General features: G+C 41.2%; 1 protein-coding gene across 8 annotated transcripts in view; it reads left to right on the forward strand.

The window, feature by feature from the left end:
* LOC135324877 (E3 ubiquitin-protein ligase NEDD4-like) overlaps nucleotides 1-23,182 on the forward strand; it is a 197,431-nt gene that overhangs the window by 163,842 nt on the left and 10,407 nt on the right. For 4 of the 8 annotated variants that reach the window (XM_064501903.1, XM_064501902.1, XM_064501900.1 and 1 more), the window contains 10 exons: nucleotides 84-161; nucleotides 2,228-2,282; nucleotides 2,372-2,428; nucleotides 6,726-6,784; nucleotides 10,885-10,950; nucleotides 12,384-12,613; nucleotides 14,432-14,553; nucleotides 15,410-15,480; nucleotides 17,478-17,573; nucleotides 21,974-22,047. In XM_064501903.1, coding sequence (XP_064357973.1) covers nucleotides 84-161; nucleotides 2,228-2,282; nucleotides 2,372-2,428; nucleotides 6,726-6,784; nucleotides 10,885-10,950; nucleotides 12,384-12,613; nucleotides 14,432-14,553; nucleotides 15,410-15,480; nucleotides 17,478-17,573; nucleotides 21,974-22,047 — 908 coding nt within the window. The remainder of the gene's footprint in view (nucleotides 1-83; nucleotides 162-2,227; nucleotides 2,283-2,371; nucleotides 2,429-6,725; nucleotides 6,785-10,884; nucleotides 10,951-12,383; nucleotides 12,614-14,431; nucleotides 14,554-15,409; nucleotides 15,481-17,477; nucleotides 17,574-21,973; nucleotides 22,048-23,182) is intronic. The other 4 variants (XM_064501904.1, XM_064501906.1, XM_064501899.1 and 1 more) reach the window with 1 other exon arrangement.

Below are 23,182 nucleotides of genomic sequence, written 5' to 3' on the forward strand. Positions count from 1 at the left end.
ATGTAGGCAGATTTCTTTTCCAGCTAATTCTGCACTAGACTAAGTGTGTAGTTCTGACTTTATCTGATGGATTTGTGTTACAGGAGGATCCAAGGCTGAAATTTCCAGTGCATTTGAGATCAAAAGCTTCTTTGAATCCTAATGACTTGGGCCCTCTTCCTGTAAGTGGCAATGCATATGTGTTTTAATGCATACCTGCTGTCTTAAGAGAATTCACCTGTTACTGCATTCATTTGTTGTATGTGGGTATGTGCGTTACTACCATCACTTCAATGTAGATTTGAAAGTTATGTTTATATATGACACCAAAAAACTTTACTGTGATCTGTGAATCATTCAGGCTTTTTGAAGCTAGATCATAGTATTTCTGAAGTGGTTGAAGATTTCTTTGCTTATATGAAACACTGAGCTTTGAATAAACTTATCCTTAGTTTTATCACTGACTTTGTGATTTTAGATAATTAACTGTTGCTTTAGAAAAGTTTGCTCAAAGTGAGCTTTGTAAATGTGCCAGTGTATACAGACATTCAAAAATCTAAATAAACTCTAATATTGAATGACACTTATATTCTATAGAGAAAATCATCATATTAATCTCAAAAATCTTGTCATGCTTGTAGCCAGTGTGTAATATTGATTTATACGCATGTTAGATAAAAAGCTTTGCTTTGTTTTTAAAAAGCTGTATCCTCAAAGTCAGAAGGTAATCTATGAAAGATGACACTCTTTCTAAGGTGCTGATAATTACAGCATCATGTTTGTTGCCTCATACGTACGAAGCGCACTTCTGACATTGTCCGCTGGGAATACCCTCGTCGCGGCGGCGGTCTGAGCGAGGGCAAGCTGCCGAGGGCCGCCCGCACACTCGGCGCTCGGGAGGTCCCGGGGCGCGCGGGGGGCAAGCAGCTGTGCCTGTGGAAGGGGCTGCTGTCCTATCCTATGGACAGGGCACATTAAATTAACTTGGTTTTAAACAGGTTGAATAATTGAGTCTTTAACCCTACTCCTTGTCGCTGAACTGGGTTACAGTTTACTTACACGAACGCCTCTGCCGGCAAACCAAAACGGGGGCTGCCTTTGGGCGAGAGTGGTGACACTAGCTAGGGGTGGTAACCCCTGTTACCAGCTGTGATCAGACATCCTCCTCTGAAACATCCAAAAGTCTCACTGCCCTCGTCTTGATTAGCAAAAAGGTTTGTTTTGTATTTAAATCCAGTTAGGCAACTTGTCAGGCCCAGTGTCTTGAAACATTAATTAGATCAAAAACTGTGCTCAGATGAACATATTTATTAGAGTGCATTTACTAATTATAACACAGTGGTAAAGCAATTTTTTAACAAAACAGCTGTGGAAGTAGCTGTTCTCTTGTAATTTTTCAGATAGATTGAGCATGCATTAATCTCCAGGGAGACACTACTTAGATAGAAGACACTGCAGGAGTAACTGAACGTCCAATTTACAATTGATTCTGTTAATTGCAAGAGATAAAACATGCCATTAATTCAGGGAAGCCTGGTATATGCTATTGGAAGTACATAATTAGCAGCAGATTTAAACTCGGTTGAAACAAGCCATTTTTGAGGTAAGAATGACTACAGACTTTAACAAGAGCTGTTTAAAAATATTGAAATAAAATCATTCGTCTTCTGTGTTGTGTAGAAGGCAGAAGCTAGACTGAGTGCTAGGTTAGACAGTGTTGCCTGTACAGTCTGCCATTTATTTTTCTTTCTATACTGTAATCATTTGGAAGGTAGGAGAAGAGAATAACTAAAAAGGGAAGACTCGAGGCCTAGTTTAGACATTCTTGGCCTGCTTTAATAGCATCCTGACTTGTATATTCACAGCAAATTACCCACAGGGGTTTCGGAGGTAGAAGCAGAGACTCTCCAGCCAGACAGATGGTGGGCGGTCTGTTTTTTGTGATGGCTTCCTCACAGTAGGAAATGGTTGTAAATCTTGATGCAAGAAGTTTCCCCTTCCAATATTTTTATAAAAAGATATTAACTGTACTGGATATAGTTATCTGTATAAACAACCAGTTCTTCTTTGAGTCTCGCTATGTTGTTGGCCTTGACATAATGCATTTGTGATGGTTTTGTGTTTTCTACCTCACAAACATCTTTCAAACACTTTTAAGAAGCTGTGGGCAATGTATTGCTTCATGCTATGTGAGAGTGGTAGCATTGCACTTATTTTCTTTCTCTCTTTTTTTATTCCCCAATTCTAGCCTGGTTGGGAGGAAAGAATACATTTGGATGGAAGAACGTTTTATATAGATCATAGTAAGTAAGCACTCAGGTACTACAACATATAGACAAAGGGAGGTAATAAATATTGAAGTGAAAGCTTTATAATTTTACTCTTCATTTAGGAAGCCAGGTGTTGATATGTGGAGACATTGATACCAGAGACTTAGTGCCCTCGTACGGTACTGTATATTCACTGAAAGCTTGCTTTTAATTGGCTCATCAAGCTTTGTCCCTCTCTGACTTGTGAAGCATTAACATTTCTTCTTTGTGGTTTCTTTCGTTCTTGTTGATATTTTGGATTCTTTGTTGTTGTTGTTGATGATCCCATGGCTTATTTGCACTTAATAAATTAAAATATACACTAGGAATAGAAAATAAGATGAGAAAAGATCATATAGCCACAACTCTACACGTAGGCAGTGGAGAAATAACGCTGCTGAGTGCTTTTTTCTCTTGCTTCTTCAAGAAGGTCTTGTGGCAGTGCTAGTTCTGATCTTATTTCCTATTTGTAGCATGTTATATTGCACCCAGCCCATTAATATCTCTTCAGTTCTGTTAGTGAAGTTCTAGTGTAAGTGATGTTTCATTGTAGATTTGTCTTCTACAGCATCTCAGAACTATGTGAATCTTTGTTGTTGTTTGAAAGTAAAGTAGACCAGCCGGGGGGAGGGTTGTTTTTGTTTGTTCGTTTTTTAAGAATTCTGCTGGACTTTATAATGAGGTATTTCTGCTGATGGTATAATCTTCACAGAAATAGGTAGCTCACAAAACAACTGGAAGAGGGTACATTTGCTACAGAGAGCTCGTAGAATGAACATCTTAAACCGTTTTACATATTTGACCGTGTTACGGTTTTTCTTTAGTATCAGCAAAACTAACTCCTATGCTTATCTGTAATTGTATATTATATCATTATTAAAATATTGCTTCTAAAGTAATATGAATTTTGAAATCACATACATAGTTTTAAATAAAAAACAGAAATAACGTACACGTCAAGAGCAAGATTAACTTTCAAACATTAGTACAGAATTGTTAATGCTCTTTATACATTCAGCAATTGTCTCAATCAACATGTCTGGAAAATTAAATCTAGCAAGTTACTGTAACCTTCTGTCACTGAAGAGTTGCAGAATAAAACTTTCTGATTTAATATATCTGTATGATTCCTGAACATCCCTACCATTGAAAAGTTTCAATTTCTCAGTCTTCTAAAACTACTTATGTAGTACTAAAACAACATGTTTTAGTCTCTAAAAGTAAACAATATTAAAGGAATACATTAATCAAAATCCCCCAAAGACTTCGTAATTTCTATAAAAATAGTTTATTTGCATCTAAAATTTCTGTTTAGCCCCTCTTTTGATCTGAAATTTTTAGCTTTGTAGATAGCAGACTTTATGAAAGTGGGGGGGAGTTGGTTTTTGTGGGTTTTTTGGTTAATGCTGGTTGTTCCAGCAAGCATCCTTTCCTCTCCCCGAGGTGTTACACCATTGCGGTTTGCAAGGGGACTGCAGCAGCAGTGGAGGTGATGCCGGTGGTGTTGCAGTGGACATGCTCCAGTTCCCCTGGGATAACGTAGTGCTCCGTGTTTAATGAACGCCTGCCAGCAGCAGTCAGCGTTTAGTGATGTCCTGAACAATCGCAATAGTGGCTTTTTCACAGCATCGATAAGGAGTGCTATGGCCTTTGCGCACTACAGGATTTCAGTATTACTCCTTCCTTTATTTATTTGACCATAATTAGACCTTTATGACGGAGTCTGCTCACTCCTCCTTGTTTCATGACTGACTTTAGAAATACACTGGAAACAGCTGCAGGTGTGATCAGCCGTACTTCCCCAAAACAGGAGAGCCTCGGCAGCCCGTTACTCTGGTGACGGGCCATCATTTCGGTCGTTCTCCGCTGAAGCGGTTAGCTGAGATGCAGCACGTGTAGTTAGTTTCGTTAGTAGGATGCAGATGTTGAAAGTGTTAACAGATTCAGCTGCTACTAGTCCCGGATCCCAAGATACTCTTCTGTAAATTATCATGCATAATTACCCAGTACTATTGTCCTATTTTATTAATGTTTTTCTCTTCCCTGAGAGGAACTGTAAAAAAGCCTAATTCAGGCAGCACAGGAGCTGCCTCTTGGGGAGCAGCCCCAGCAGCTGTTCAACATAGCGCGTAAACTAATAAAGCAGAACGTTGTTAGAATAACGTAGCTATTACTTGTCATGCAGTAGACTGAAAATACAATACATCACTTTTTAGATTTTAACTTTAAAGCAGTTTATTAAGAATAGTAATTATTGGCTTTAATTTCCCCAGTGCTCAACCCTTATAAAATATAGTCTCTAGTTCTCCGAGATTGGTCCTTAGCCAGCTGCGTCAGTGTTATTTACCATCCCTGGATAAATTAGTATTCTCCAGCTACTGTAGCATGCTTAAACTTACGCATTTCCTGGGAGCATTTTAGGAAAATATCACCTACCTCTTGGAAGGTGTCTTGAAGGGAAACAGAGGTTTTCCAACCGTATTCAGACTAGTTATCGCTGACAGAGGGATGGTTTCCTTCAACATCTGTCCTGGATCCGCCACTTCTCAATATACTCATTAGTGATTTGAACAATAAACAGGGGGGACGTATTCATTCAGTCAGCCAAGAACTTCACAGTGGGAGAGGCAAGAAGTGCTCAGTAGGGCAGGGTTAGAGTTCAGCATGATCTGGGCAAATTGCAGGTGCGGCTTGAAGTAAAAGAGATGCGGTTTAATAAGAATTACAAAATACTGCTCAAAATGGAAGTAATTGGCAGAATTTTTGTTAAAAAGGGCATGAAAATATCATCAGGTAAACATCAGTTAAGCAAACGTGCGGTGAGGTATCAGTTGGAGCGTCCTGAACTAGGCCTGAAGTCATCCTTCTCGCCTGCTCGGCCCTGGCCGTGTCTCAGCTGTGCTGCTCTAGCTGGTGGGACTGGTTCCAAACTCCAGCGGTGGGCCAGATGGGAAGGGACCAGAGGAAACGGGAATCCTCAAAGGCTGTTCGTTACCTTTGATTTCATAGAAAGCTACCACCATAACTTACTGTTCGCAGTTTCAAGTGGGTCTCTGAGAAAGGAACTGGTGTGGAAACAGTAAACTTTGTAGAAGGAAGTTTGAGCAGGTTGAAGCAAGATGAACAGGACCAAATTCGGAGTCAGGCCTTGCCGCTTGCTATGATCTGCAGGAGACGGTTTCTGGAGCCATCAGCCTAAGATTCTTCGTCCCTAGTGTCAATAAGCACTAAATAGACAATGTGTTAAGGGAAATAAAATAGTATTTTAATATTAAATTAACTGATAGATCCAAGCTTCTTGAAATGTTCTTTTCTTGTGATCTCTTTGAATTTTATTCAGCAACATTTAATGAATGTCAGCTTTCAAAAACCAGTCTAAATTTTTGGCTATTTTAAAATTGGGATATTTAAAATTTACGCATCTTTTCCGACTATAGAAACATGGAAAATACTTGTATTTTAATATAAGCAAGTTTGGTTTTTTGCTATTACTATAGCAGCCTTAAAAAGAATTTTTTTTGAAACTTAGTGTGTTTATTCCCAAACTAGCAATTGCAAACTTAAAATCTTGACCACTATTTTAATACACATATCATAAAGCAGCGCATGTAACAAACGGGTATGTTGTTATCCTTGCAGTGCAGAAAATACATGGCTTAAACCTTGCCATTGCAGATGGCACCTAGTTTGGTTTTTGGAGCATTGTCTTATTGTTGCAACATCATCATTTTGTTGTGATTCTATTGTGTTCAGATCTTATGAGGAACAGTTGTCTTGGGGCAGCGAGAGTTTTACCATAGTACCTTACATAGTAACCTTACTGTCTGGCCCTACCAGTGCTCTTAAAAACTGTACATGAAATGAACTGAATTCTGTTGCATTACGCCAAAATCTGCTTTGGTCAAAACTGAGTGATCTCTTACACCATGGCTGTATCATTTTGCCTCCCTATAACTTTTTCATTAAATCAACGTCTACAGTTTTTTCTCTTTTTTTCAAAAAAGAGGTTTTATCCCCTTCCCTCCAAATTTAAATTCAGACTGTCTTTTAAAATTTTTATATCTTGGCTATCTTGATGCAAAATTTCAAATAAACTTAGTTTGTCATTTGATGAAATTTTGTGGTTCCTTTACCTTTCAGGCATGAAATCTGTGTATTTCTAATATGAGTTGAGTTCAGACCATGTTCAAGTAGAACGTGTACAGACTTTGATATAAAAGCAATGTAAATATACTGGGTTACGCTGTAGTTTTGCATTTTTGAATGAGTGTTTCCAACTAAACAGTGTGATGGGGTTTTGATGGATATGGGTGAATGCAGTCTTTTCTAACCCTGAAATACTAAATTGTGGAAATGATAGGGAAAAGAGTTGGGGGGGGACATATTCACAGTATGGCAACAGAGAAGTGATGTTATGATTTCTTTTGTTATTCACAGATAATAAAATTACCCAGTGGGAAGACCCCAGGCTGCAGAACCCAGCGATTACTGGTCCAGTAAGTACTGCTATGGATTTTGCACATCGAGTGCCGTGACTTGGAGTGCATTCAGGGTAGGCAGGAGACATTTTGGCAGCGCCGCTCACTGCGTGCCCTCTCGATCGGGTCAGGCTGTGCCGGGTGAACAGGCGGTGAAGCAGATTGCTGCCTTGCATGGCCTTTCTGGGGGTACCGGCCTTGTGCGGGCCACCTCTGCCCTCCCAGACAGCGGGGAAGCCAGTTACAGTGCCCCAACCGTTGCCTTGTCCCCAGCGTGGAAGAGGTTGGGCGGCACTGAAGAGGTTGGACGGCAACGTGGTCCCCGCTTTGGTGAGCACTGGAGTCCATCCTGGCCCACCGCCGGCTGCCCGAGGTCCAGCGCAGTCCCGTGCTCGTCAGGAATCGCTGGAGCGTTTGTCACCGTAGCACTGTGCGCATAGTGCCCGGGTCAGACAGTATGTGGTATCGGTGGCTGCTTGGTGGTTTTGGGGCCTCCCTAGTAATAGCTCACCAGATAGGGAGTTTTTCTAGTCTTCAGTGTGCGTCCTTTCTTACACCCGCTGGCGTGTGGTGCTAGCATCTTTCCTGGAGCACCTAAGAAACGTACTTGATCAGTAGATGTGATGGTAGATCCTGAAATACGTCCGTCTCAGGGCTGAGAGGGAGGGAGGGCTTGCTCTTCAGAAGGACAGAGACGGTTTTGTTGGGCCAGTTTTTATTTCTTACATTGTTCTGTAATTTCTGGATGGTGCTCCAGCCGTTCTGAGACGGTGTAGCTAAAAACGCGCTGTCCACTAGTTCGTGCTTCGAAACGCCTGGAAGCTGCCGTTTCTCATCCGCTGCATTCTGCTGCTGCTGCAGCCTGAGACTGGGTCTGCTCAGTGGGGTGATGAATGGGATCTCTGGAAGAGATCCTTTACTGGTAGGATCCCCAGCTGAAAGCAAAAACTTAAAATCTCAGGGCAGATTTTGCAGTTGTGTTTGCTGCTACTTGTGAGGATGAAATTCCAGGTGTGATTTTACTTAAAGTAAATCTAGAATAATGTTAATGTAAAATATTCTTCAGGTTTTTCCCTCTTTCTTCTTCCAAACTTTCTGATACTATAACTTTCTTACTGTGGGACAGACAGTACTAAATCTTTGCATCTTATCCCTTCCTCCTGTGCGCTCAGGTAGTGTGTTTTGTTACCAAGCTGTGGGAAGGCCCTGTGCCTGCTCCGAATCCTCAGTGCTTGGAGTTTCAGACCAAGGGCCTTGCTGAATCACTGGTAATAAGGTTTAGGAGTGTGTATAGGAGAAATGGTCGTATTTCCCCTTTATATGGGTCACAGAATTTTATTGAGGTGAGGCATTATGGCATACGTTTTTGGATTTCTGGATAATAAAAAGCTCTTTCCTCTCAAAAGGGTAGCAAGTGTAAGAAAGAGAACAACCGGGGCTAATAAATTCAAAAGAGTCGTAAAACTTACTGTAGATAAAACAGTTTTCAGAATATGAACCTTAGAAAAAATAAAGTCATGTTTTTACTTTAATCAGTTTTTCAAAACATCAAATACATGCAGTGATTCTTTGACCTTTTTTATGCAGTTTTATATTGTTTCATGCTGTCCTGAGTGATCAGATTTCCAACCTTTAAGATGTTTTCAGGTGGAAAGAGGAAGAAATCTGCCAAGAATACTTTTTATTTTGGGTAAAGGCTCGTGATTTTTAGGGGCCACAGTTCATGGCAGATTAACTACTGTATAGTGTAATCCTAATTGCACTTGTTTATTAATAAGGTTATTAACAATCACTTGCTTGAACAAAATTGCTTTTGGCCTGATTTATCCATTTATCATGGACTTCATGCTTGAGATACTAATCTACAGTATATTGTACAAATTCTTCCATTTATTCTCCCAGAAACCTTGAGTATAAATGGGAGAGACTGTTTGGAGAATTTTGTTTCAAGATAATCAATCCTGATCCCATTAAGTAAATAACAGTTTTTTGAAGAGGAAGCAAGATCAAATCTGTTTTATGGCCACTTAATCATTCATCTTAATGATTTTAATAGTATTTTTGGTGCCATGACAAAAACAAAGACATACTCAATTGCATTTCACATTGAATTTAAATAATAAGAGCATGTCAAGAGATTCCTTAATGGCTGCAAGAAAGTGTCATTATCATCAGAGCATAATTTATTTTGATTTTTTTAACTTCATGTCTCATCTTCCACAAGAGAAAGATCAAACAGAAATATTTCTGCCTCACATTTTCACCTACATCTAGTCATGAATCTACTTCAAGACTAGCCCCCACACTCCCACTTCAAAAAACCCTGTTCTCCTCCAGAAACTGAACTTGAACCAGACTTTTGCAATTTGTGACTCAGCCTCCAGGGAGGGGAGCAGGCTGCTTTTGCGGTCCTGTGGCATTCAAAATTGTTCTTCTGCTCCCAGGAAAACACACTTCATCTGTAGTGCTGTTTTGCTGGAGCTCGGCTTCCTTCTGGAAGGGCGTGTAGGGCAAGGGAAAGTCAGGATGTAATTGGAAAATATGATCTTCAAGGTCAGGAAGCCTTTTCCTTCTTCAAGCCTCTCTCTAATCCCCAATTAAATGGATGTTGTCTATGGTGTCTGACAGAAAAACAGAGAATTAGGGACTCTTACTTACATGCACAGCAGGTATTTGTCAGAGCCAGATTTGTAGCGGTTGCAGTGTCACTTCTCCAGCCTATTCCTGTTCTACTCATTTAATTCCCAACTTATTCTGTATCCCTGTTTCATCTGGAGGCTGAAGAGTGTAGTTTGCCATCACCGATCTGGCCACTGGAGCACGGACGGCTTTTGTCTGTGCTGCAGCTTGGTGGCCGATGCACTTGGACGCTCTCGTGTCTGGTACCGCTGGGCCATGGAGAAGAGCTCTGCGGGTTTGCACCTTCACGTTGGGCTCCTCGGGCACAAGAGCGAAGCCGTGTCATGAAGACAGAGACCTCTGCCAGGACTCTGCGCGACGGCGGTGGCGGCTGCCTAGCCGGACACAGCTCCTGCTAGTTCCGCTTGGATTGCGCGTGCCTGGAGTCGTCCCGAGGGGCCGCTCGGGCATCGGGCGTCCACGCAGATATTTGGGAGACCTGTGGCCATTGGGACTGGGTGCTCACGGGTGTCAGAAACCGATTTCCAACTCTGGTGATTAATTTAGTTCTACTGTCCTTCAGTCCTGTGTTTTGTTTTTGTAACTTCTGCTCTAAAATTTTTCTGTCACATTGCTGTCGCTCAAAAATGCATCCTAGTTTGCAGACAGCTTCGTTCAGTAAGTATTCAGATAAGTATTACGCAGTGGCCTGTGCTTGCTTCGAAAGAGCGCTGATTTGTTTAGAGAATGCTTTTGGATTCCTCATTAAAAGCGTTAGGGAGGTATATACTATCAGTATAAGCAGTTTACCAGAGCAGTTTTATCACCTCCACTCTAAGAATTAGGCTCATTCACATAGGGCCGAAAATCGAATTTCTAGCCGTGGTCGTGTCCCTGCCAGAGTAGCGTTGGTGCGTGGGCACGTGTCGCGTCCAGCACTGCTGGGAGGGCAGACGATGTTTGTTGTTCATGTGGTAGCTTTACTGGAGCCCCTAATTTTTTCTCAGTTATATTTTTGAAGTTCTCTGAATTTTATGTCTCTGTGTAGCACTGGGCAGCGCTTAGCACAGCCAGCAGTGTAAATCCATGTTCTGTGGTAACAGTGTTAATTTTAAAAATTCATAAAATATTATATGGCAAGCTGATTGTTTCCTGTTATGACACATGGGTGGCAGAAATACATCCTAGTTTTTTTCTCTGTGTTAAAGAGTTGTCTTTGCTCTATTCTGTTCCTAAAATAAGAAAAATTGAGGGTAACTGGTTGATGAAACGGAAAAATTGAGTCAAAAGGTTTGATACCTTATAACTCAATTTACCCACCCAGAAATGGGAAAATTGTGTGCGCAGCACTACATGCGTAGTGGGGTATTTTTCCAATGAACCCATAGCATAGATATCTAGTTAGCATGTCTTTAAACTTCTATTTTTGTTCAAATAATGCTGGAGTATCACGTTGTTAAATACCTGTGAAATAACCTGTATTTACAATTCTCTGGCAGGCAGTTCCGTATTCCAGGGAGTTCAAGCAGAAGTACGACTACTTCCGGAAGAAGTTAAAGAAACCCGTGAGTAGGACCATGCTGCTTTGTGCTGGGGCAGTCGCAGTGTGTCGGGGAGAAAACAGCCATCTGAAGCGTAGATGTAGATGGACACTCTTGTTATATCACGCTTGCCAATTTTTCCTGATCATCCTACTAAAGGAGTTAAATTCAAACTTTCTTCAGTTTTCTTGTTCTATTTGGTTAATTGCTTTCTGAACAAAAACTTTTACAAATCTTTAAGGCTTGTGTTTTCCTGTATGAATGGAAAATCAAAGCGGTGAGGCCGCAAAGAGGTAGCAGTGGTTCACTGCTTCCCATTGCACCTGGGACCAAGTGGTGTGTTAGCTGACACGCCTTCAGGCTGAAAATGGGCCTGGGGGTTGGTATTTCTCCCTCATCTTCCACAGTGGCCTTCCAAGGGCAGAGCTGAGACAGGTGGGCAGGGCAGAGCCCACGGCTGCACTGGAGCACAGGCTTCTAGTGCTCCTCTTCTGTGCAAAAAGTCCTCTCCGTGCCACCTTTACCTTAAGGGCATGCTCAGTATTAGCGTGTCCGTGATACCGACTTGCAGTTGACAGTATACCAGCGCCAGCTAAAATACGGAAAGGGACCAGCCACACTCTTTACCTGTATGTTGGTAGCTCCTTACAGTTTCATCTTTAACTGCAAGAGGCTAAATTTTTTCTCACAATATTAAAATGTAATACTTCAGAGGCACTTTGAGTATTAGGTGCTTGGACACACTAAGACTTTAACTGGCAGTAAAAAAGCAAACCTTCAAAAACAGTTGTTTTAAGTCGGTTTTATTAGGAAAACTATACCTGGCTATAAACGCCATGTTTATCTGTTCATCCAGTCTTCTGCTGCTTCCTCCTACAAACTCTCTCACTTTTCAACTCATTTCTCTTCCATCTTTTCTGAATTTAGCTCCCTGGGTTAAACTGTAATGGGTGTGAGCTCTCTCAATTTAGACAGAGCTCCTAAAGCCTGACCTCTGTAAGACATTTTGGCAATATGGTGCTGTTTGTTTATGTCTTGGCAATACAAATCTGTTTTGTTTACAGCACTGTAAATGTTCTTATTGTGTAACTGTTCTGGCCTTTACATGTACCTGAGTGAAAGGGCTGCAAACAGCTTGTGTGTGTCTTACCATTTTAAGTGAAAACACCTTTAAAATAGGGCATAGCAATATCAGTCATTTTCTCATTTTTTTTCTTTTCTGTTGGTTTTCATTGTTTTGTCAAATCCCGTAGAAATCGTTGAACAGCAATAGTGAAATCTATCCAGTTCACCATCAGCTATCGCCTTGTAGACTTAGCACTGGAAAACAATACGCAAGGGGAAACTTTGTGCCCTAAGATGTCTAATCTGTCATTTAGTTGTTAACCACCAATGAGAAGTTTGTCTGAAGGCCGTTTATTGAGACTAACAAGTGCAGTGTCTCTCGTTTCATGCAGGCTGATATACCAAACAGATTTGAGATGAAGCTGCACAGAAATAATATCTTTGAGGAGTCCTACAGAAGAATCATGTCTGTGAAGAGACCCGATGTACTAAAAGCCAGGCTCTGGATTGAATTTGAGTCAGAGAAAGGACTTGACTATGGTGGTGTGGCCAGAGAATGGTTCTTCCTCTTGTCCAAGGAGATGTTTAATCCTTATTATGGTCTCTTTGAATATTCAGCAACGTAAGTTTCCATTAAAATATTTCCGTTCGTATGTTACACGTTAGATTTTGTGTAAGAGACAGAGTTAAGTTGGAGCATAGTTGGATCATCCTTCATGATACATCAGTATATGCTCTTCCAGTCAAATCTCTGTTCCATACTATCATTTCCTATTTGCATTTCGGGGAACCTTTCAAATTGTCACTGAAGTCTCATAAAACATTTTCATTTTTATGACAGTGTTCAACACTGCCTTGCTTGCAGCTGCCCTGCCTGCAGCTTCTGAGGCCGGCAGTCGTGAAAGGAGCAGTGCCGGGAAAAAGCCTTTCTTCATGCCCTCCCCATGCGCTGTAAAGCACGAGCGCTCCAGAATTTCATAACTCCTTTGTAATCTCTTATGAACCAGCTGCTCAGTTACAGTTCAGCAAACTTACACAAGTGGCCTCAAATGAGTGTAATTGTATTTTTGTCCTGTTTTGAAGTCCTTGAGCAATGTACTCAGGTAAATGCAAAAGCAGGTCTCTTGCTTAAAGTACGTTTATTTTAGTCTGCTCCATGTAACTCCATGTCATGTACTTAGCTAGCAATAGTACTCGTATTTTCTTGTCTGTAGCAAGTTCACTCTTTTTTCTAGTAAGTGTTGAATAGGTTGTAAAGTAGATGAACGAAGGCTGCATAGCGAGGGGTTTTTCCCGTTGGTGTCTCAGGAAAGACGTGTCCTGTTGTTTGAGGGAGACAACTCACAAAACATTAATTAGCTCAAAATGCCTGTGCGTTAATAGATTTCACTGGATAAATGTTTGCCTTTTGGAATATTATTTTCACTTAAGGAGGTATATGTCACTATAGATATTTTTAAAATAAAGTTATTTTACTTTAGGTTCAATTCAATGGAAAAGTGAAATTTAAATTGTAAAAATTCACACTAGATTGACACTTGTTATCAGCAGTAAAAAAATTACTACAGATGGCATATTTTTACTGATGTTTCTGGGAGAGACCCTAGAAGAAACAATATTTCTTCTAATTCTCCATTGCGTAATTCTGATGGAAAATTGAATTTAAAGTTAATTCTGGGAAATATTTGTACATCCAGTGAATAAACATTACATATCATATAGTTGCTCATTTACAGATTACTGCACCGGCCGTTGTATTACGTCTCATCAGTTTTATTTAGCCTGAAAAACATAAAGTAGGACTTAGGGATTTTTAGGAATCTCTTACTGTGCTAGAGAAATGTTGTGGGGAAACTGGAAATTACTGGCTTCGAGCCCACCTTGTTTTTCTTATTCATTAAAATATCTCCAGTTCGCTTGTGTACAGTAAGGGTAGATTTTAAGCTGTGCCCCAAGCCACGTGCTTGAGAAGCTGAGGCGGCGGCGCCTCTCGAAGCCCCTTTGTCCGCTCGTGGGTTCGTCTTCCTCGTGGTTGTGGCCAGGGTCCCACGTCAGCGAGGTTCAGCGATCCCGTCAGGGGGATGTGGTTGGGAAAAATGACCTGTTCAGGGTTGTGTGTGTGCGAGGGCAGTGTGCAGTGCTTCCTGCAGCTGAGGGTAAAGCTGGTTTTCTCGTGTCCCTTACGCTAGCTGCAGGTGGGAGTATTAGTACCCTTGGCCAAATAATCCCTGCGGTCCTACCAAGACAGTTCTGCTCCGGTCAGCCTGTCCATGCACCAGAAGATACTTCTGTTAGGGAGTGGATGGATGAGAGTATCACACTTTTGCAAAAGTAGACGAGAAATGGCCCTAAGCTCCAAGTATTTATTAACGTATCTGAGTATCTGGTTATTTAAAGACTTGGCTATTTAGATATTTTTTTCTTCTTTCCCCCCAAAAAGGGACAACTATACACTTCAGATTAATCCTAATTCAGGTCTTTGTAACGAAGATCATCTGTCGTATTTCACGTTTATTGGACGGGTTGCTGGTCTGGCAGTGTATCATGGGAAGCTGTTAGATGGTGAGTTTTACACTTTATGGCTATGTTACTGTTACTAGATTTTTATTAATAAATCACTTGAGTAACTCCTATGCTTTAGAGTGTAGTGTTTCAGGAGACAAAGTCTGAGTGCAGGTAGTGGAACTGGAACCCCTGGAAGCTGCATTCCTGCTCTGACTGGTGACGCTGTCAAAATGACACTGTCTTGCTCAACAAATATATACAAATACATTTTGTTCTTTTTTCCATTCTTGCTAACCCTGCAGAATCAGCATTGCTGAATGAGCTCCATCCCTAAAGGAGATGATTACTGCATCTGTATCAGCCGTTTCTGTGCAAACCAGCTGAGGCCAGTGGAGTTGTGTGGGTGTCAGTCACAGGATACTTTCATCTGTGAAATTCTTATCCATTGAGTTAATGAGAAAGGAAGATTTCTGCTTAACTTTGAAATCCCAGAATAAGCAAGCAAGCAGACTTTATAAACTGACTATATTTTATTTAGAGACAGTGCAGCACCAGAGCAGAGGCTGACAGTGGTGCTTTTCTGGCATCTCCTTGGAGAGAGCAGTGGCAAGTTTAAATGGTAGTGTAATGTACTTTGGGCTCGATGCCCCATCTTCTGTGTCTCTCTATCCTGAAGTTCTGACGTTACTTATATTGCCGTGATTCCTGTCATTGAAAAACTGGGCCTTCTGTGCCTGAGTAAAAGATGAGGCTGCTGTGTCAACTTGGGCAGTTACAGTGCTGTTTCTGGCAGGCGATTTCTTTCCCATGGGCGAGCTAAGGAATACTGTAGTCTGTTATCCTTGAGCAGTCGCATGTTTATGTAAGGGGAGAATGCGGAGCAGTAGATGTAACACTCATCCCTCTGTTTCAGGCTTCTTCATCAGACCTTTTTACAAGATGATGCTGGGGAAACCAATAACTCTGAAAGACATGGAATCAGTGGTAAGATAACACTTATCAGCATGAGCAATTCTGTGAGTTTTTTCTCTGGGGAGATTTAGAAACGTAACAATTCCAGGAAACTGCATGGTGGAAAACACGAGGTTAGAGTTGCAAGAACTTGAGAAAGATATCTACTAATTTTTTTAATACAATTTTCCCTGGCTAGGGCAGCAATTTCGGGATCAGCGCACTAACAGTGGTTAGGGTTGAGGGAGAAGAGAGATGAGTAAGAAATGCAGCATAAGGTGCTAATTACGCTTTCAGATTTTCCACTGTGTCAGCTTTGTCCCTGCTACAAGCAGCACCATGGATGGTTTCTGCCGCTTTCTGGTTGGTTTCTACCACGGGAGCAGGCAGAGGCGATGCCAGGGCTTAGCTCTGACCTGGAGAGTGAGGGAAGTCACCCGCAGTGCTGGAAGAGGGAAGTGTTCCCAAACGATGAATAGTTTTCTCTGAAACGTACTTACGAGTGCAACACAGGTTATGCCCTTATATATGCTTCAGTTTGGTTCCCTGCACTTCCTCCAGCTCCGCTCCTTCAGCGTGAATTGCTGTCAAGTGCTTTGGAGTTCAGAGCTCCTTGGGGGAGAATTGAATTGTTTTCCCGGGAGGTAGTCTCTAACTTTGTGTTGTGAAATGAAGGACAAGGATAAATGGGATTGATCCTGCAGATCCCCAGTCTAGACACGTGTTACTGGTACCAGTACTGTACCAGTACCGCCTATGCTGTGCCAGACTACATTTGAGATATATACAACCGCTAAATACAAATGGTTTCCATTAAGTTAGCAGAATGATACTATTTTTGTCTTTTTAACCCTGAGACCTGTCCACTTTTTCCCCTGCTATTGACTTTGCAGAGCCTCAGAGCTGTTATTTTTTTTTTCACTTCCAACATCTTCCCCTCTTACCACGTTACACAAAATAGTCTATCTGGAGAAGGACGTCTAAGACGGCCTCCACAGTGTTTCTGTGGCAGCACTTGGATGTGAGCCCAACCGTGCACGTCCTGCGCTCCTCGGAGACTGTCCTCACCCGAAGTCAGTGGCTGCACCGCAGCGCGGAGTCAGGGCCGCAGAGGGCAGACGGCGTGTGCTGAATGCAGACTTAAACCCAGACTTGCTCGGTGCCTATCCAGAGGGACCTTGGGGTTAGATTCAGGCCCTCAGAATCAAGCTCTGTCCGCTATTCCTGCAACTAGTGGGGAAACCTTTTCCTCCCATAATTCTTAGCTTTTCAGGAGGTTTTTGGTATTGCCGAAAGGACGCCTGGTAGAGGGAGAGTAGAACGCAGTTGGTTCTTGTTGATGTTTTAGAGTTTGACAGATGTTCAGTCACTGACAAACACTGCGTCGGCTGCTTAATCTCTGCTCCATCTCCCGCTCTCTCTGCCCTAATCACTAAATTTTGGCAGGTCATTCTTTTGTTGAAGCATACATGCCTGTTTTTTTAACTTTATTTTGAAATTAAACTTGTAATTGTTATGGCTGTTTTGCTTGGAAATGTTTATTCATAGCTACGTGTATACTTTTTCTTTTCTTTCTTGGCTCAGTCTTTACTTATGAACCTAATGCAAGATGAAGATACAACACTTTCAGGAAATTAGAGGGTATCTTGAATTATTTGTGTAATAAAATGGTATATGAATTTTGTTGAAAAGAATCTATGGTTTTATCTGAGAAGGCATTTGCTATGCACTTACTACACACTGCAGTACACATGTATACCAAACATGTATGTAGATTCCAATTTACAGTGTTATATAAGTAACATGATTCCAGGCCAGTTAAGACAAGTTACATAAAAAAAAGCATATAGTCTCTAAGAAAAATACAAATGAATAAAGCTTTACCATAGCTGTGTGAATAAATGAGTTCTCATCCTTCCAATCCCTTTGGAGTTCTAGTTTTAGATTTTTTTTTACTTGTTTATTTTAAAAGTAAATTGTACCTTGCATTCTTCCATTTACAAGCATTGTGTAATCGTAATCTGCTGTAGGACAGTGAATACTACAACTCCTTGAAGTGGATCCTGGAAAATGACCCCACAGAGCTGGATCTCATGTTTTGTATAGATGAGGAAAACTTTGGACAGGTACGTGAAAGTTATCCAAAAATCTGTACTTCTGTCTTACTGTTGGTTGCTGCCAAAGAGCAGTTAAATACTGAGCAGCGTCTCGTGGTTTGTGGACTCGTCGGGACCGCTGGTGTTACTGATGGGAGCAGGCAGGCTTTGCATCTCAGCCCGACTTTCTTCCTGTCCTGCCTGAGGCTGCAGGTGCTAAAGGAGGAAATCACGTTCTTGCCAGTGAGCAATACTACATCTTTGTGAAAAGCAGTGCTTCAGGCTGACTAAAATACTCACAATAATGGGCAATAAAGAGGGTGTTACACAGTTTTTATTGGAAAGTAGCCTCAGCCTGGGACGGTTTGGGGTTCTGTAGGTTGAAGATGCTCTGGAAGGACAAGGCAAGTGCTGCAATTACAGGCAGTGAAGTGCCTTGTTTGGTCTTTTATATTACACAGTCAGATGATACAACAAAAAGAAGTATGCGTATTTTAAAAAGGTGCAAAATCTATGGGTAAGTCTCTGTTACAACCTGAAAGTATTACATATACATTTAAAAATTGAGAAATGAGTAGATGGCAATATGGTCTATCAGCTGCAGCCACAGTTCATTTTATTGGTAGAAGCTGTAGCAACAGCTTATGCTACAGTTTGTCCTGGGTTTACAGTCAGCCTGTACCAGTAATCCTATGAAACCAGGCCTCAGGGATCCGTCCCAGTTTCTGGATGGAAATAACTTGGGTACAAATAAATGTTCCATGAATAGGTAGGTATATGTGTTAAATTTTATTTGAGGACCTAAAGGCAAATCAATCATAGTTTGTTTTACATCAGCTCGGAACTTATTTGCCTACCGTAGTTGTTGGGTTTCTGGGTCCGTGTCCCCCCCCGTTTTTTTTTTTGTTTTTACCTAGCTGTGGAGCTATACTGTTTTGTGGTGCATGCATGCATTTAATGACAAAACGTACTGTATTTTGTATAATATTGGGAATTTTTAATACCTAGATATGTTTCTTATGTTAATTTGTTTATAAGTATGTAAGTTCTTTTCTTTATTGCCTTCAGTCTATGTTTAACTCACAGGCCTACATCTCTTGGCTCCAAGTCCCCGTCTTGGTAGTGAGGGCCACAGTGTGTTTTTTAAACTGGGCTGCAAAATTTCAAAACCTAAGTACACAACATACTGTCAAGAACATTTTGATCTGTTTCTCAGTGCTTGCTTTTTTCCTGCCTTAACATGGAAACTAACAGAAAATTCATGGAAATTGCTTGTATTTTCCATTACATGTTACATGGAAAATAACAAGAACAATAAAGTCACAGGAAGAAAAGTTCTTGTAATGCACTGGATTGTTTGTTGGTTCATTTTTATTATTTCCTATTCTGTAATGATTTAACTTCAAATTATTCTTTTACTGCCAGCTTTCAATTCTGCTGGTAGAAGTTTGTTCTCTGACTTCAGGTCAGTCAACTTGCTGGAAATGTTTCTTGCTCTTTAACTCTTTAAAATGTCTAATAACTAATTTTGTTATTGCCAGCAAATTTAATTTGATGTAATTTACAATAGATGCATATGATTCCCAAAACATTAATCTTTTAGACTTCATTCTTCAATAAATGTGACTCTGTATAAGCAGCAAGTGGATCCTTACTAGAGAGTGATGCATCATAACAGCAGCAACAGCAACCTGCAGACCTACCCAGAGCGTCTGTCCTTCCGCTTTCGGGGAAGCTTTACAAACTGCCTTTATAAATAGCTACAGGTTGAGACTCCTTGATTCATTTATTTCTTACTCTACCCTCTTATCATTAGATCTTTCTAAACATTGTTCTAACAGGATTTATAATTTCTTCTGTCTTGAACATAATACATGTGGGTTGTGTTTTAACGCTCCCTTGATACAATTATAACAACAGTACATGAGGCAATCTCTCTTTGTCCTCCTTAGAGAAATAGATTGGTTTTTTGGAAATAAATGCATCAAAAATGTCTTAGTTACTGTTTTCAACACTTCTTCTCACCTTCTTACTGCTGGAGTCCTTCATAATACGGCAGGTATATCTAAATTTTGGAGATTAAAGTCTTTGTTAATCTAGGAGTCCACCAAATGGATTAATCCTTTGTTAATCCAGGAACCACAAAGTGCTCCAGCAGCAGCACAGGTTCCAGGTCTGTGCTCTGATTGCGCCTAAGTTCAAGTCAGAGAGAACCTCTGGTGCGTAAAGGGCTTCGCGCCTGCTCGTGCAGGGCCCTTCTTGCTAACAGGAACGTCAGCTCTGTTCTCGTTATTTCAGTGTAGATTTCCGGCGCTGAGCCTGGTAACAGAGTCTTGCTGTATCTCAGAGGGACCTGACAGTTTTAGGTGGCTTTACAGCAGTAGTGATGAATGAATTTGTAGTTCTCTTGACTAACTTCTGTTTTAACTTATATATAAGCTCACTGAATTACAGATTCCAATAGTAGCAGATATAATAGCTACGATCTTCTGGTAAGATGCAAAGTGCACACGTGCCAAACTTTACCCAGAAGCAGCCTGAAGAAGGCGAGTAGTACAAGGATGGGATCTGGTGCAGTGAGGAGGACTCTGTCTAGCTAGAGGCATCTTGTCAGCCAAAACGTAGCTAAGAGGTTTTCCAGCAGTTCAGATGTTGCAGAAGATGGCAAATGCTGGCTGCTCATTGCAACGTCAGCTGCTGCTGCGTGTGCCGCTGGCTGCTGCCAGTTCTCTGGGACCTACGAGAAGTCAGGAGATCTTGACTCACCTCCATTGCCTTATCTGCTGCTAAAACTACTAAAACCGGATAGAAGCGCCCTCGGGAAAACCGTTTTAAGAGATTGAACTGCTTCCACAAGGACATGGGGACATAAGACTGAGATACCTGCTTTGCTGTTAGCTTCAGTATTTATTTATAACTTCATTTATTACCCAAACGTTTTCTGGAGTTAGGGGAAAAAAAAAATCTAATGTCTCTTTTCTTGTTGCTACCCTTCCTTTCTTAATAACCAACAATAGGGTTTTGATAGTTGTTACTATTCAGTAAGAGGTTACATACAAAGAAACATGCAGTAGATATTTTAAAGATGTGCAGGATGGAGAGCATTCTTCAGAAAGCAGAGAAAGGAAAGGCCTTTGGCTGTTATCTTCATGGCTCTGAAATGTTACCTGTCATTTCTTAACAGCATCAGTGGTCAGAAAGAAACAAGAGCCAAAAATTCTGCTGCCATCCGTGTGTGCCGTCATGTCTGTAGTCTTAATGGTTTTGTCCTATTTAGTCTTGAAAGCACAGCAACCCTTTTGCTTAGTTCTGGGCTATCATCTCTGATCTTTGTGGAACTACAAGATTAGCTGCGTTTCAGAGGTGGCAGCGTCCACAGTAATAGCTTTTTCTTAATAGTATGATTCTTTATTTTTTTCCACACAATAATATGCATATTTATCCAAATAGACCTCCTGGTCTGTTTTACTATGTGTTGAAGCATTCAGTGTTAACCCAGTCCTGGAAAGAGCTTTCCAGCTGCCGCCTGTCACAGCTCCATTTGTTAGTTAATGAGTTTACTATCTTACCTTTGCCCAAGCATAACATCCAATTTAATCATGCTGAGATTAGTAGCAGCTTGAGAAAGGCGGTGGTGAGTTTGGGCGCGTAGTCGTGTCCTGCTTACTGCTAGCAGAACCGCGCTTTCCACCTGGCAGCGCAAGCTGAACGCAACAGAGCAGCAGCAGCAAAACAGCAAGAGAGTTGCTTTTCCTCTTCCCCTGCGCAAATGAGCGTCCTGCGTTCTGCGTGAGAAGGGAGTCCCGTGTTGTGCCTGCGCTGTGCGTTAACACCAGGATCTGCACTGAGAAAAATGCTGCTCCATAGCCGCTGCTACGGAGCGTGTGGTTTGGTCGCTCTTCTGTGTGTGCACGAAAAAAAGCCACCAGCTGTCTTGGCTGCCATGGCTTTTGTGGTGCCTATGCAGCATTAATTCTGTTGAAGTCTTGCTGATAAATTACTTTCTTCAGAAATTAATGTATTGTTTGGAGTTGCTGTACTTTCTTGTGAACTGTAATGAATTTGGTTTTTTTCAATCTTACGCTCTATGGTGACCAGTCTATAAGATTTTGCCATTTTATAATCTATGGTCTGTGTTTTCATTACCCAAATGAACCTGCTGTTAAGGACTCAGAGTTTGCTCTTGAATGGTTGGTGTGTTCACCGGCTAGTGAGTATGGTCCAGGGTTCGTTCTTACGAGTGACCATAGAATAAGTTGTTCTTAATGATGTCATCTCCAAATGTGAACTATCTTGCTGTCTCTAGCTCTTATGGCATGATAATATTGTGATACTACTTTTAAAACACTGCTCAAGACTAGTGGATTTCATGAGAAATAAGTCTGAAATAATGCATATGTTTTGTTTTGTTTTTTTCTTGTGAAATACAGACGTATCAAGTTGACTTGAAGCCACATGGGTCAGAAATCATGGTAACCAATGAAAACAAAAGGGAATACATTGAGTACGTATATGTTTATGGAATTTGTCCAGTGTGACAAAGCACAGCGGTGCTCCTCTTGGAATGTAAACCGCCGTAGCTACTGCAGCACTCGGCACAGCAGATCGCCAGTGGAAAGAAAAGCCTTTAGTAACGTAGTTTCTTGACATACTAATGCTTAGCAAGTTTGACTGTTAGCATTAATTGTTCTACAAGTTCACTGATGGAGGTAGAGCATGACATGCAATGCGAAGCATACAGTATTTTCTTGACATATTGTCGTGAGGAACTTTCCAGAAGGGGAATTGCTCTAGACTCTTCCTAGTTGATGAAAAGGAATGGCACATCTTAGAAATGGCACATCTTGGATGCAATAATTATAATGTTAAACTAGACATCTGAATTTCACTGAATTTCATGCCTTTTACTGTCTGTTGGCAGCTAGCTCTGCTTTGCAAACTTCCAGTGTCGCGGTGAATTTCCACCGCAGGATCTGCAGTTTGGCATGATGGACCGCAAGGTCACAGAGTGCAGATCGAGTCCGGATCTGAGCACTAAACTGGCTAAAGAGAAAGAATGGAAATAGGATAGCAGTTTATCACATGAACGTTTGCTTGCCATTTTGGTTGTCGTTCAGGGAAGGGCTCAGGAGATCTGTACATGTTTCAGTCTTTCTCCTAAGAGAAGCTGTGTCCTGGTTTGTTAATCCCATTTGCAGTGTTCTGTTACGTGACCTGGCTGTAATGGGAGAGCAGTAAGAATTTTCTGCTTTTATGAATTCTTTTCTACTGTTACTTTAATGGCAAGGAATATGTTTATGCTGTCAAATCTTTAGTTTTTCATGCACATCAGTTATGTTTGCAGATGCAAAATATTAGACATCATAAACATTTCTTAACTCCATCATCTCCACACAGTGCAGTAAAGAAAAGCTCTTTGAAAATGCACAGCTCAAGGTGCATGACTGAACTACACGTACATGTAGACCCTTCTTGCACGGCTAGCCACAGTCTTGTTGTATATAATCAACAGTGGTGTTTGTGTTCTCTCATTTGGAAATGACTTATGTAAATCGAAATTCTTCATAGAACTTTCCCCTGGAATTCCCTTATGATAGCACTAGTCTAGTTGGTGGGCTGAAAGAAAGAAACAACACACA

The sequence above is a fragment of the Dromaius novaehollandiae genome, chromosome Z, assembly GCF_036370855.1.
Source record: "Dromaius novaehollandiae isolate bDroNov1 chromosome Z, bDroNov1.hap1, whole genome shotgun sequence".
Classification (NCBI taxonomy): domain Eukaryota; kingdom Metazoa; phylum Chordata; class Aves; order Casuariiformes; family Dromaiidae; genus Dromaius; species Dromaius novaehollandiae.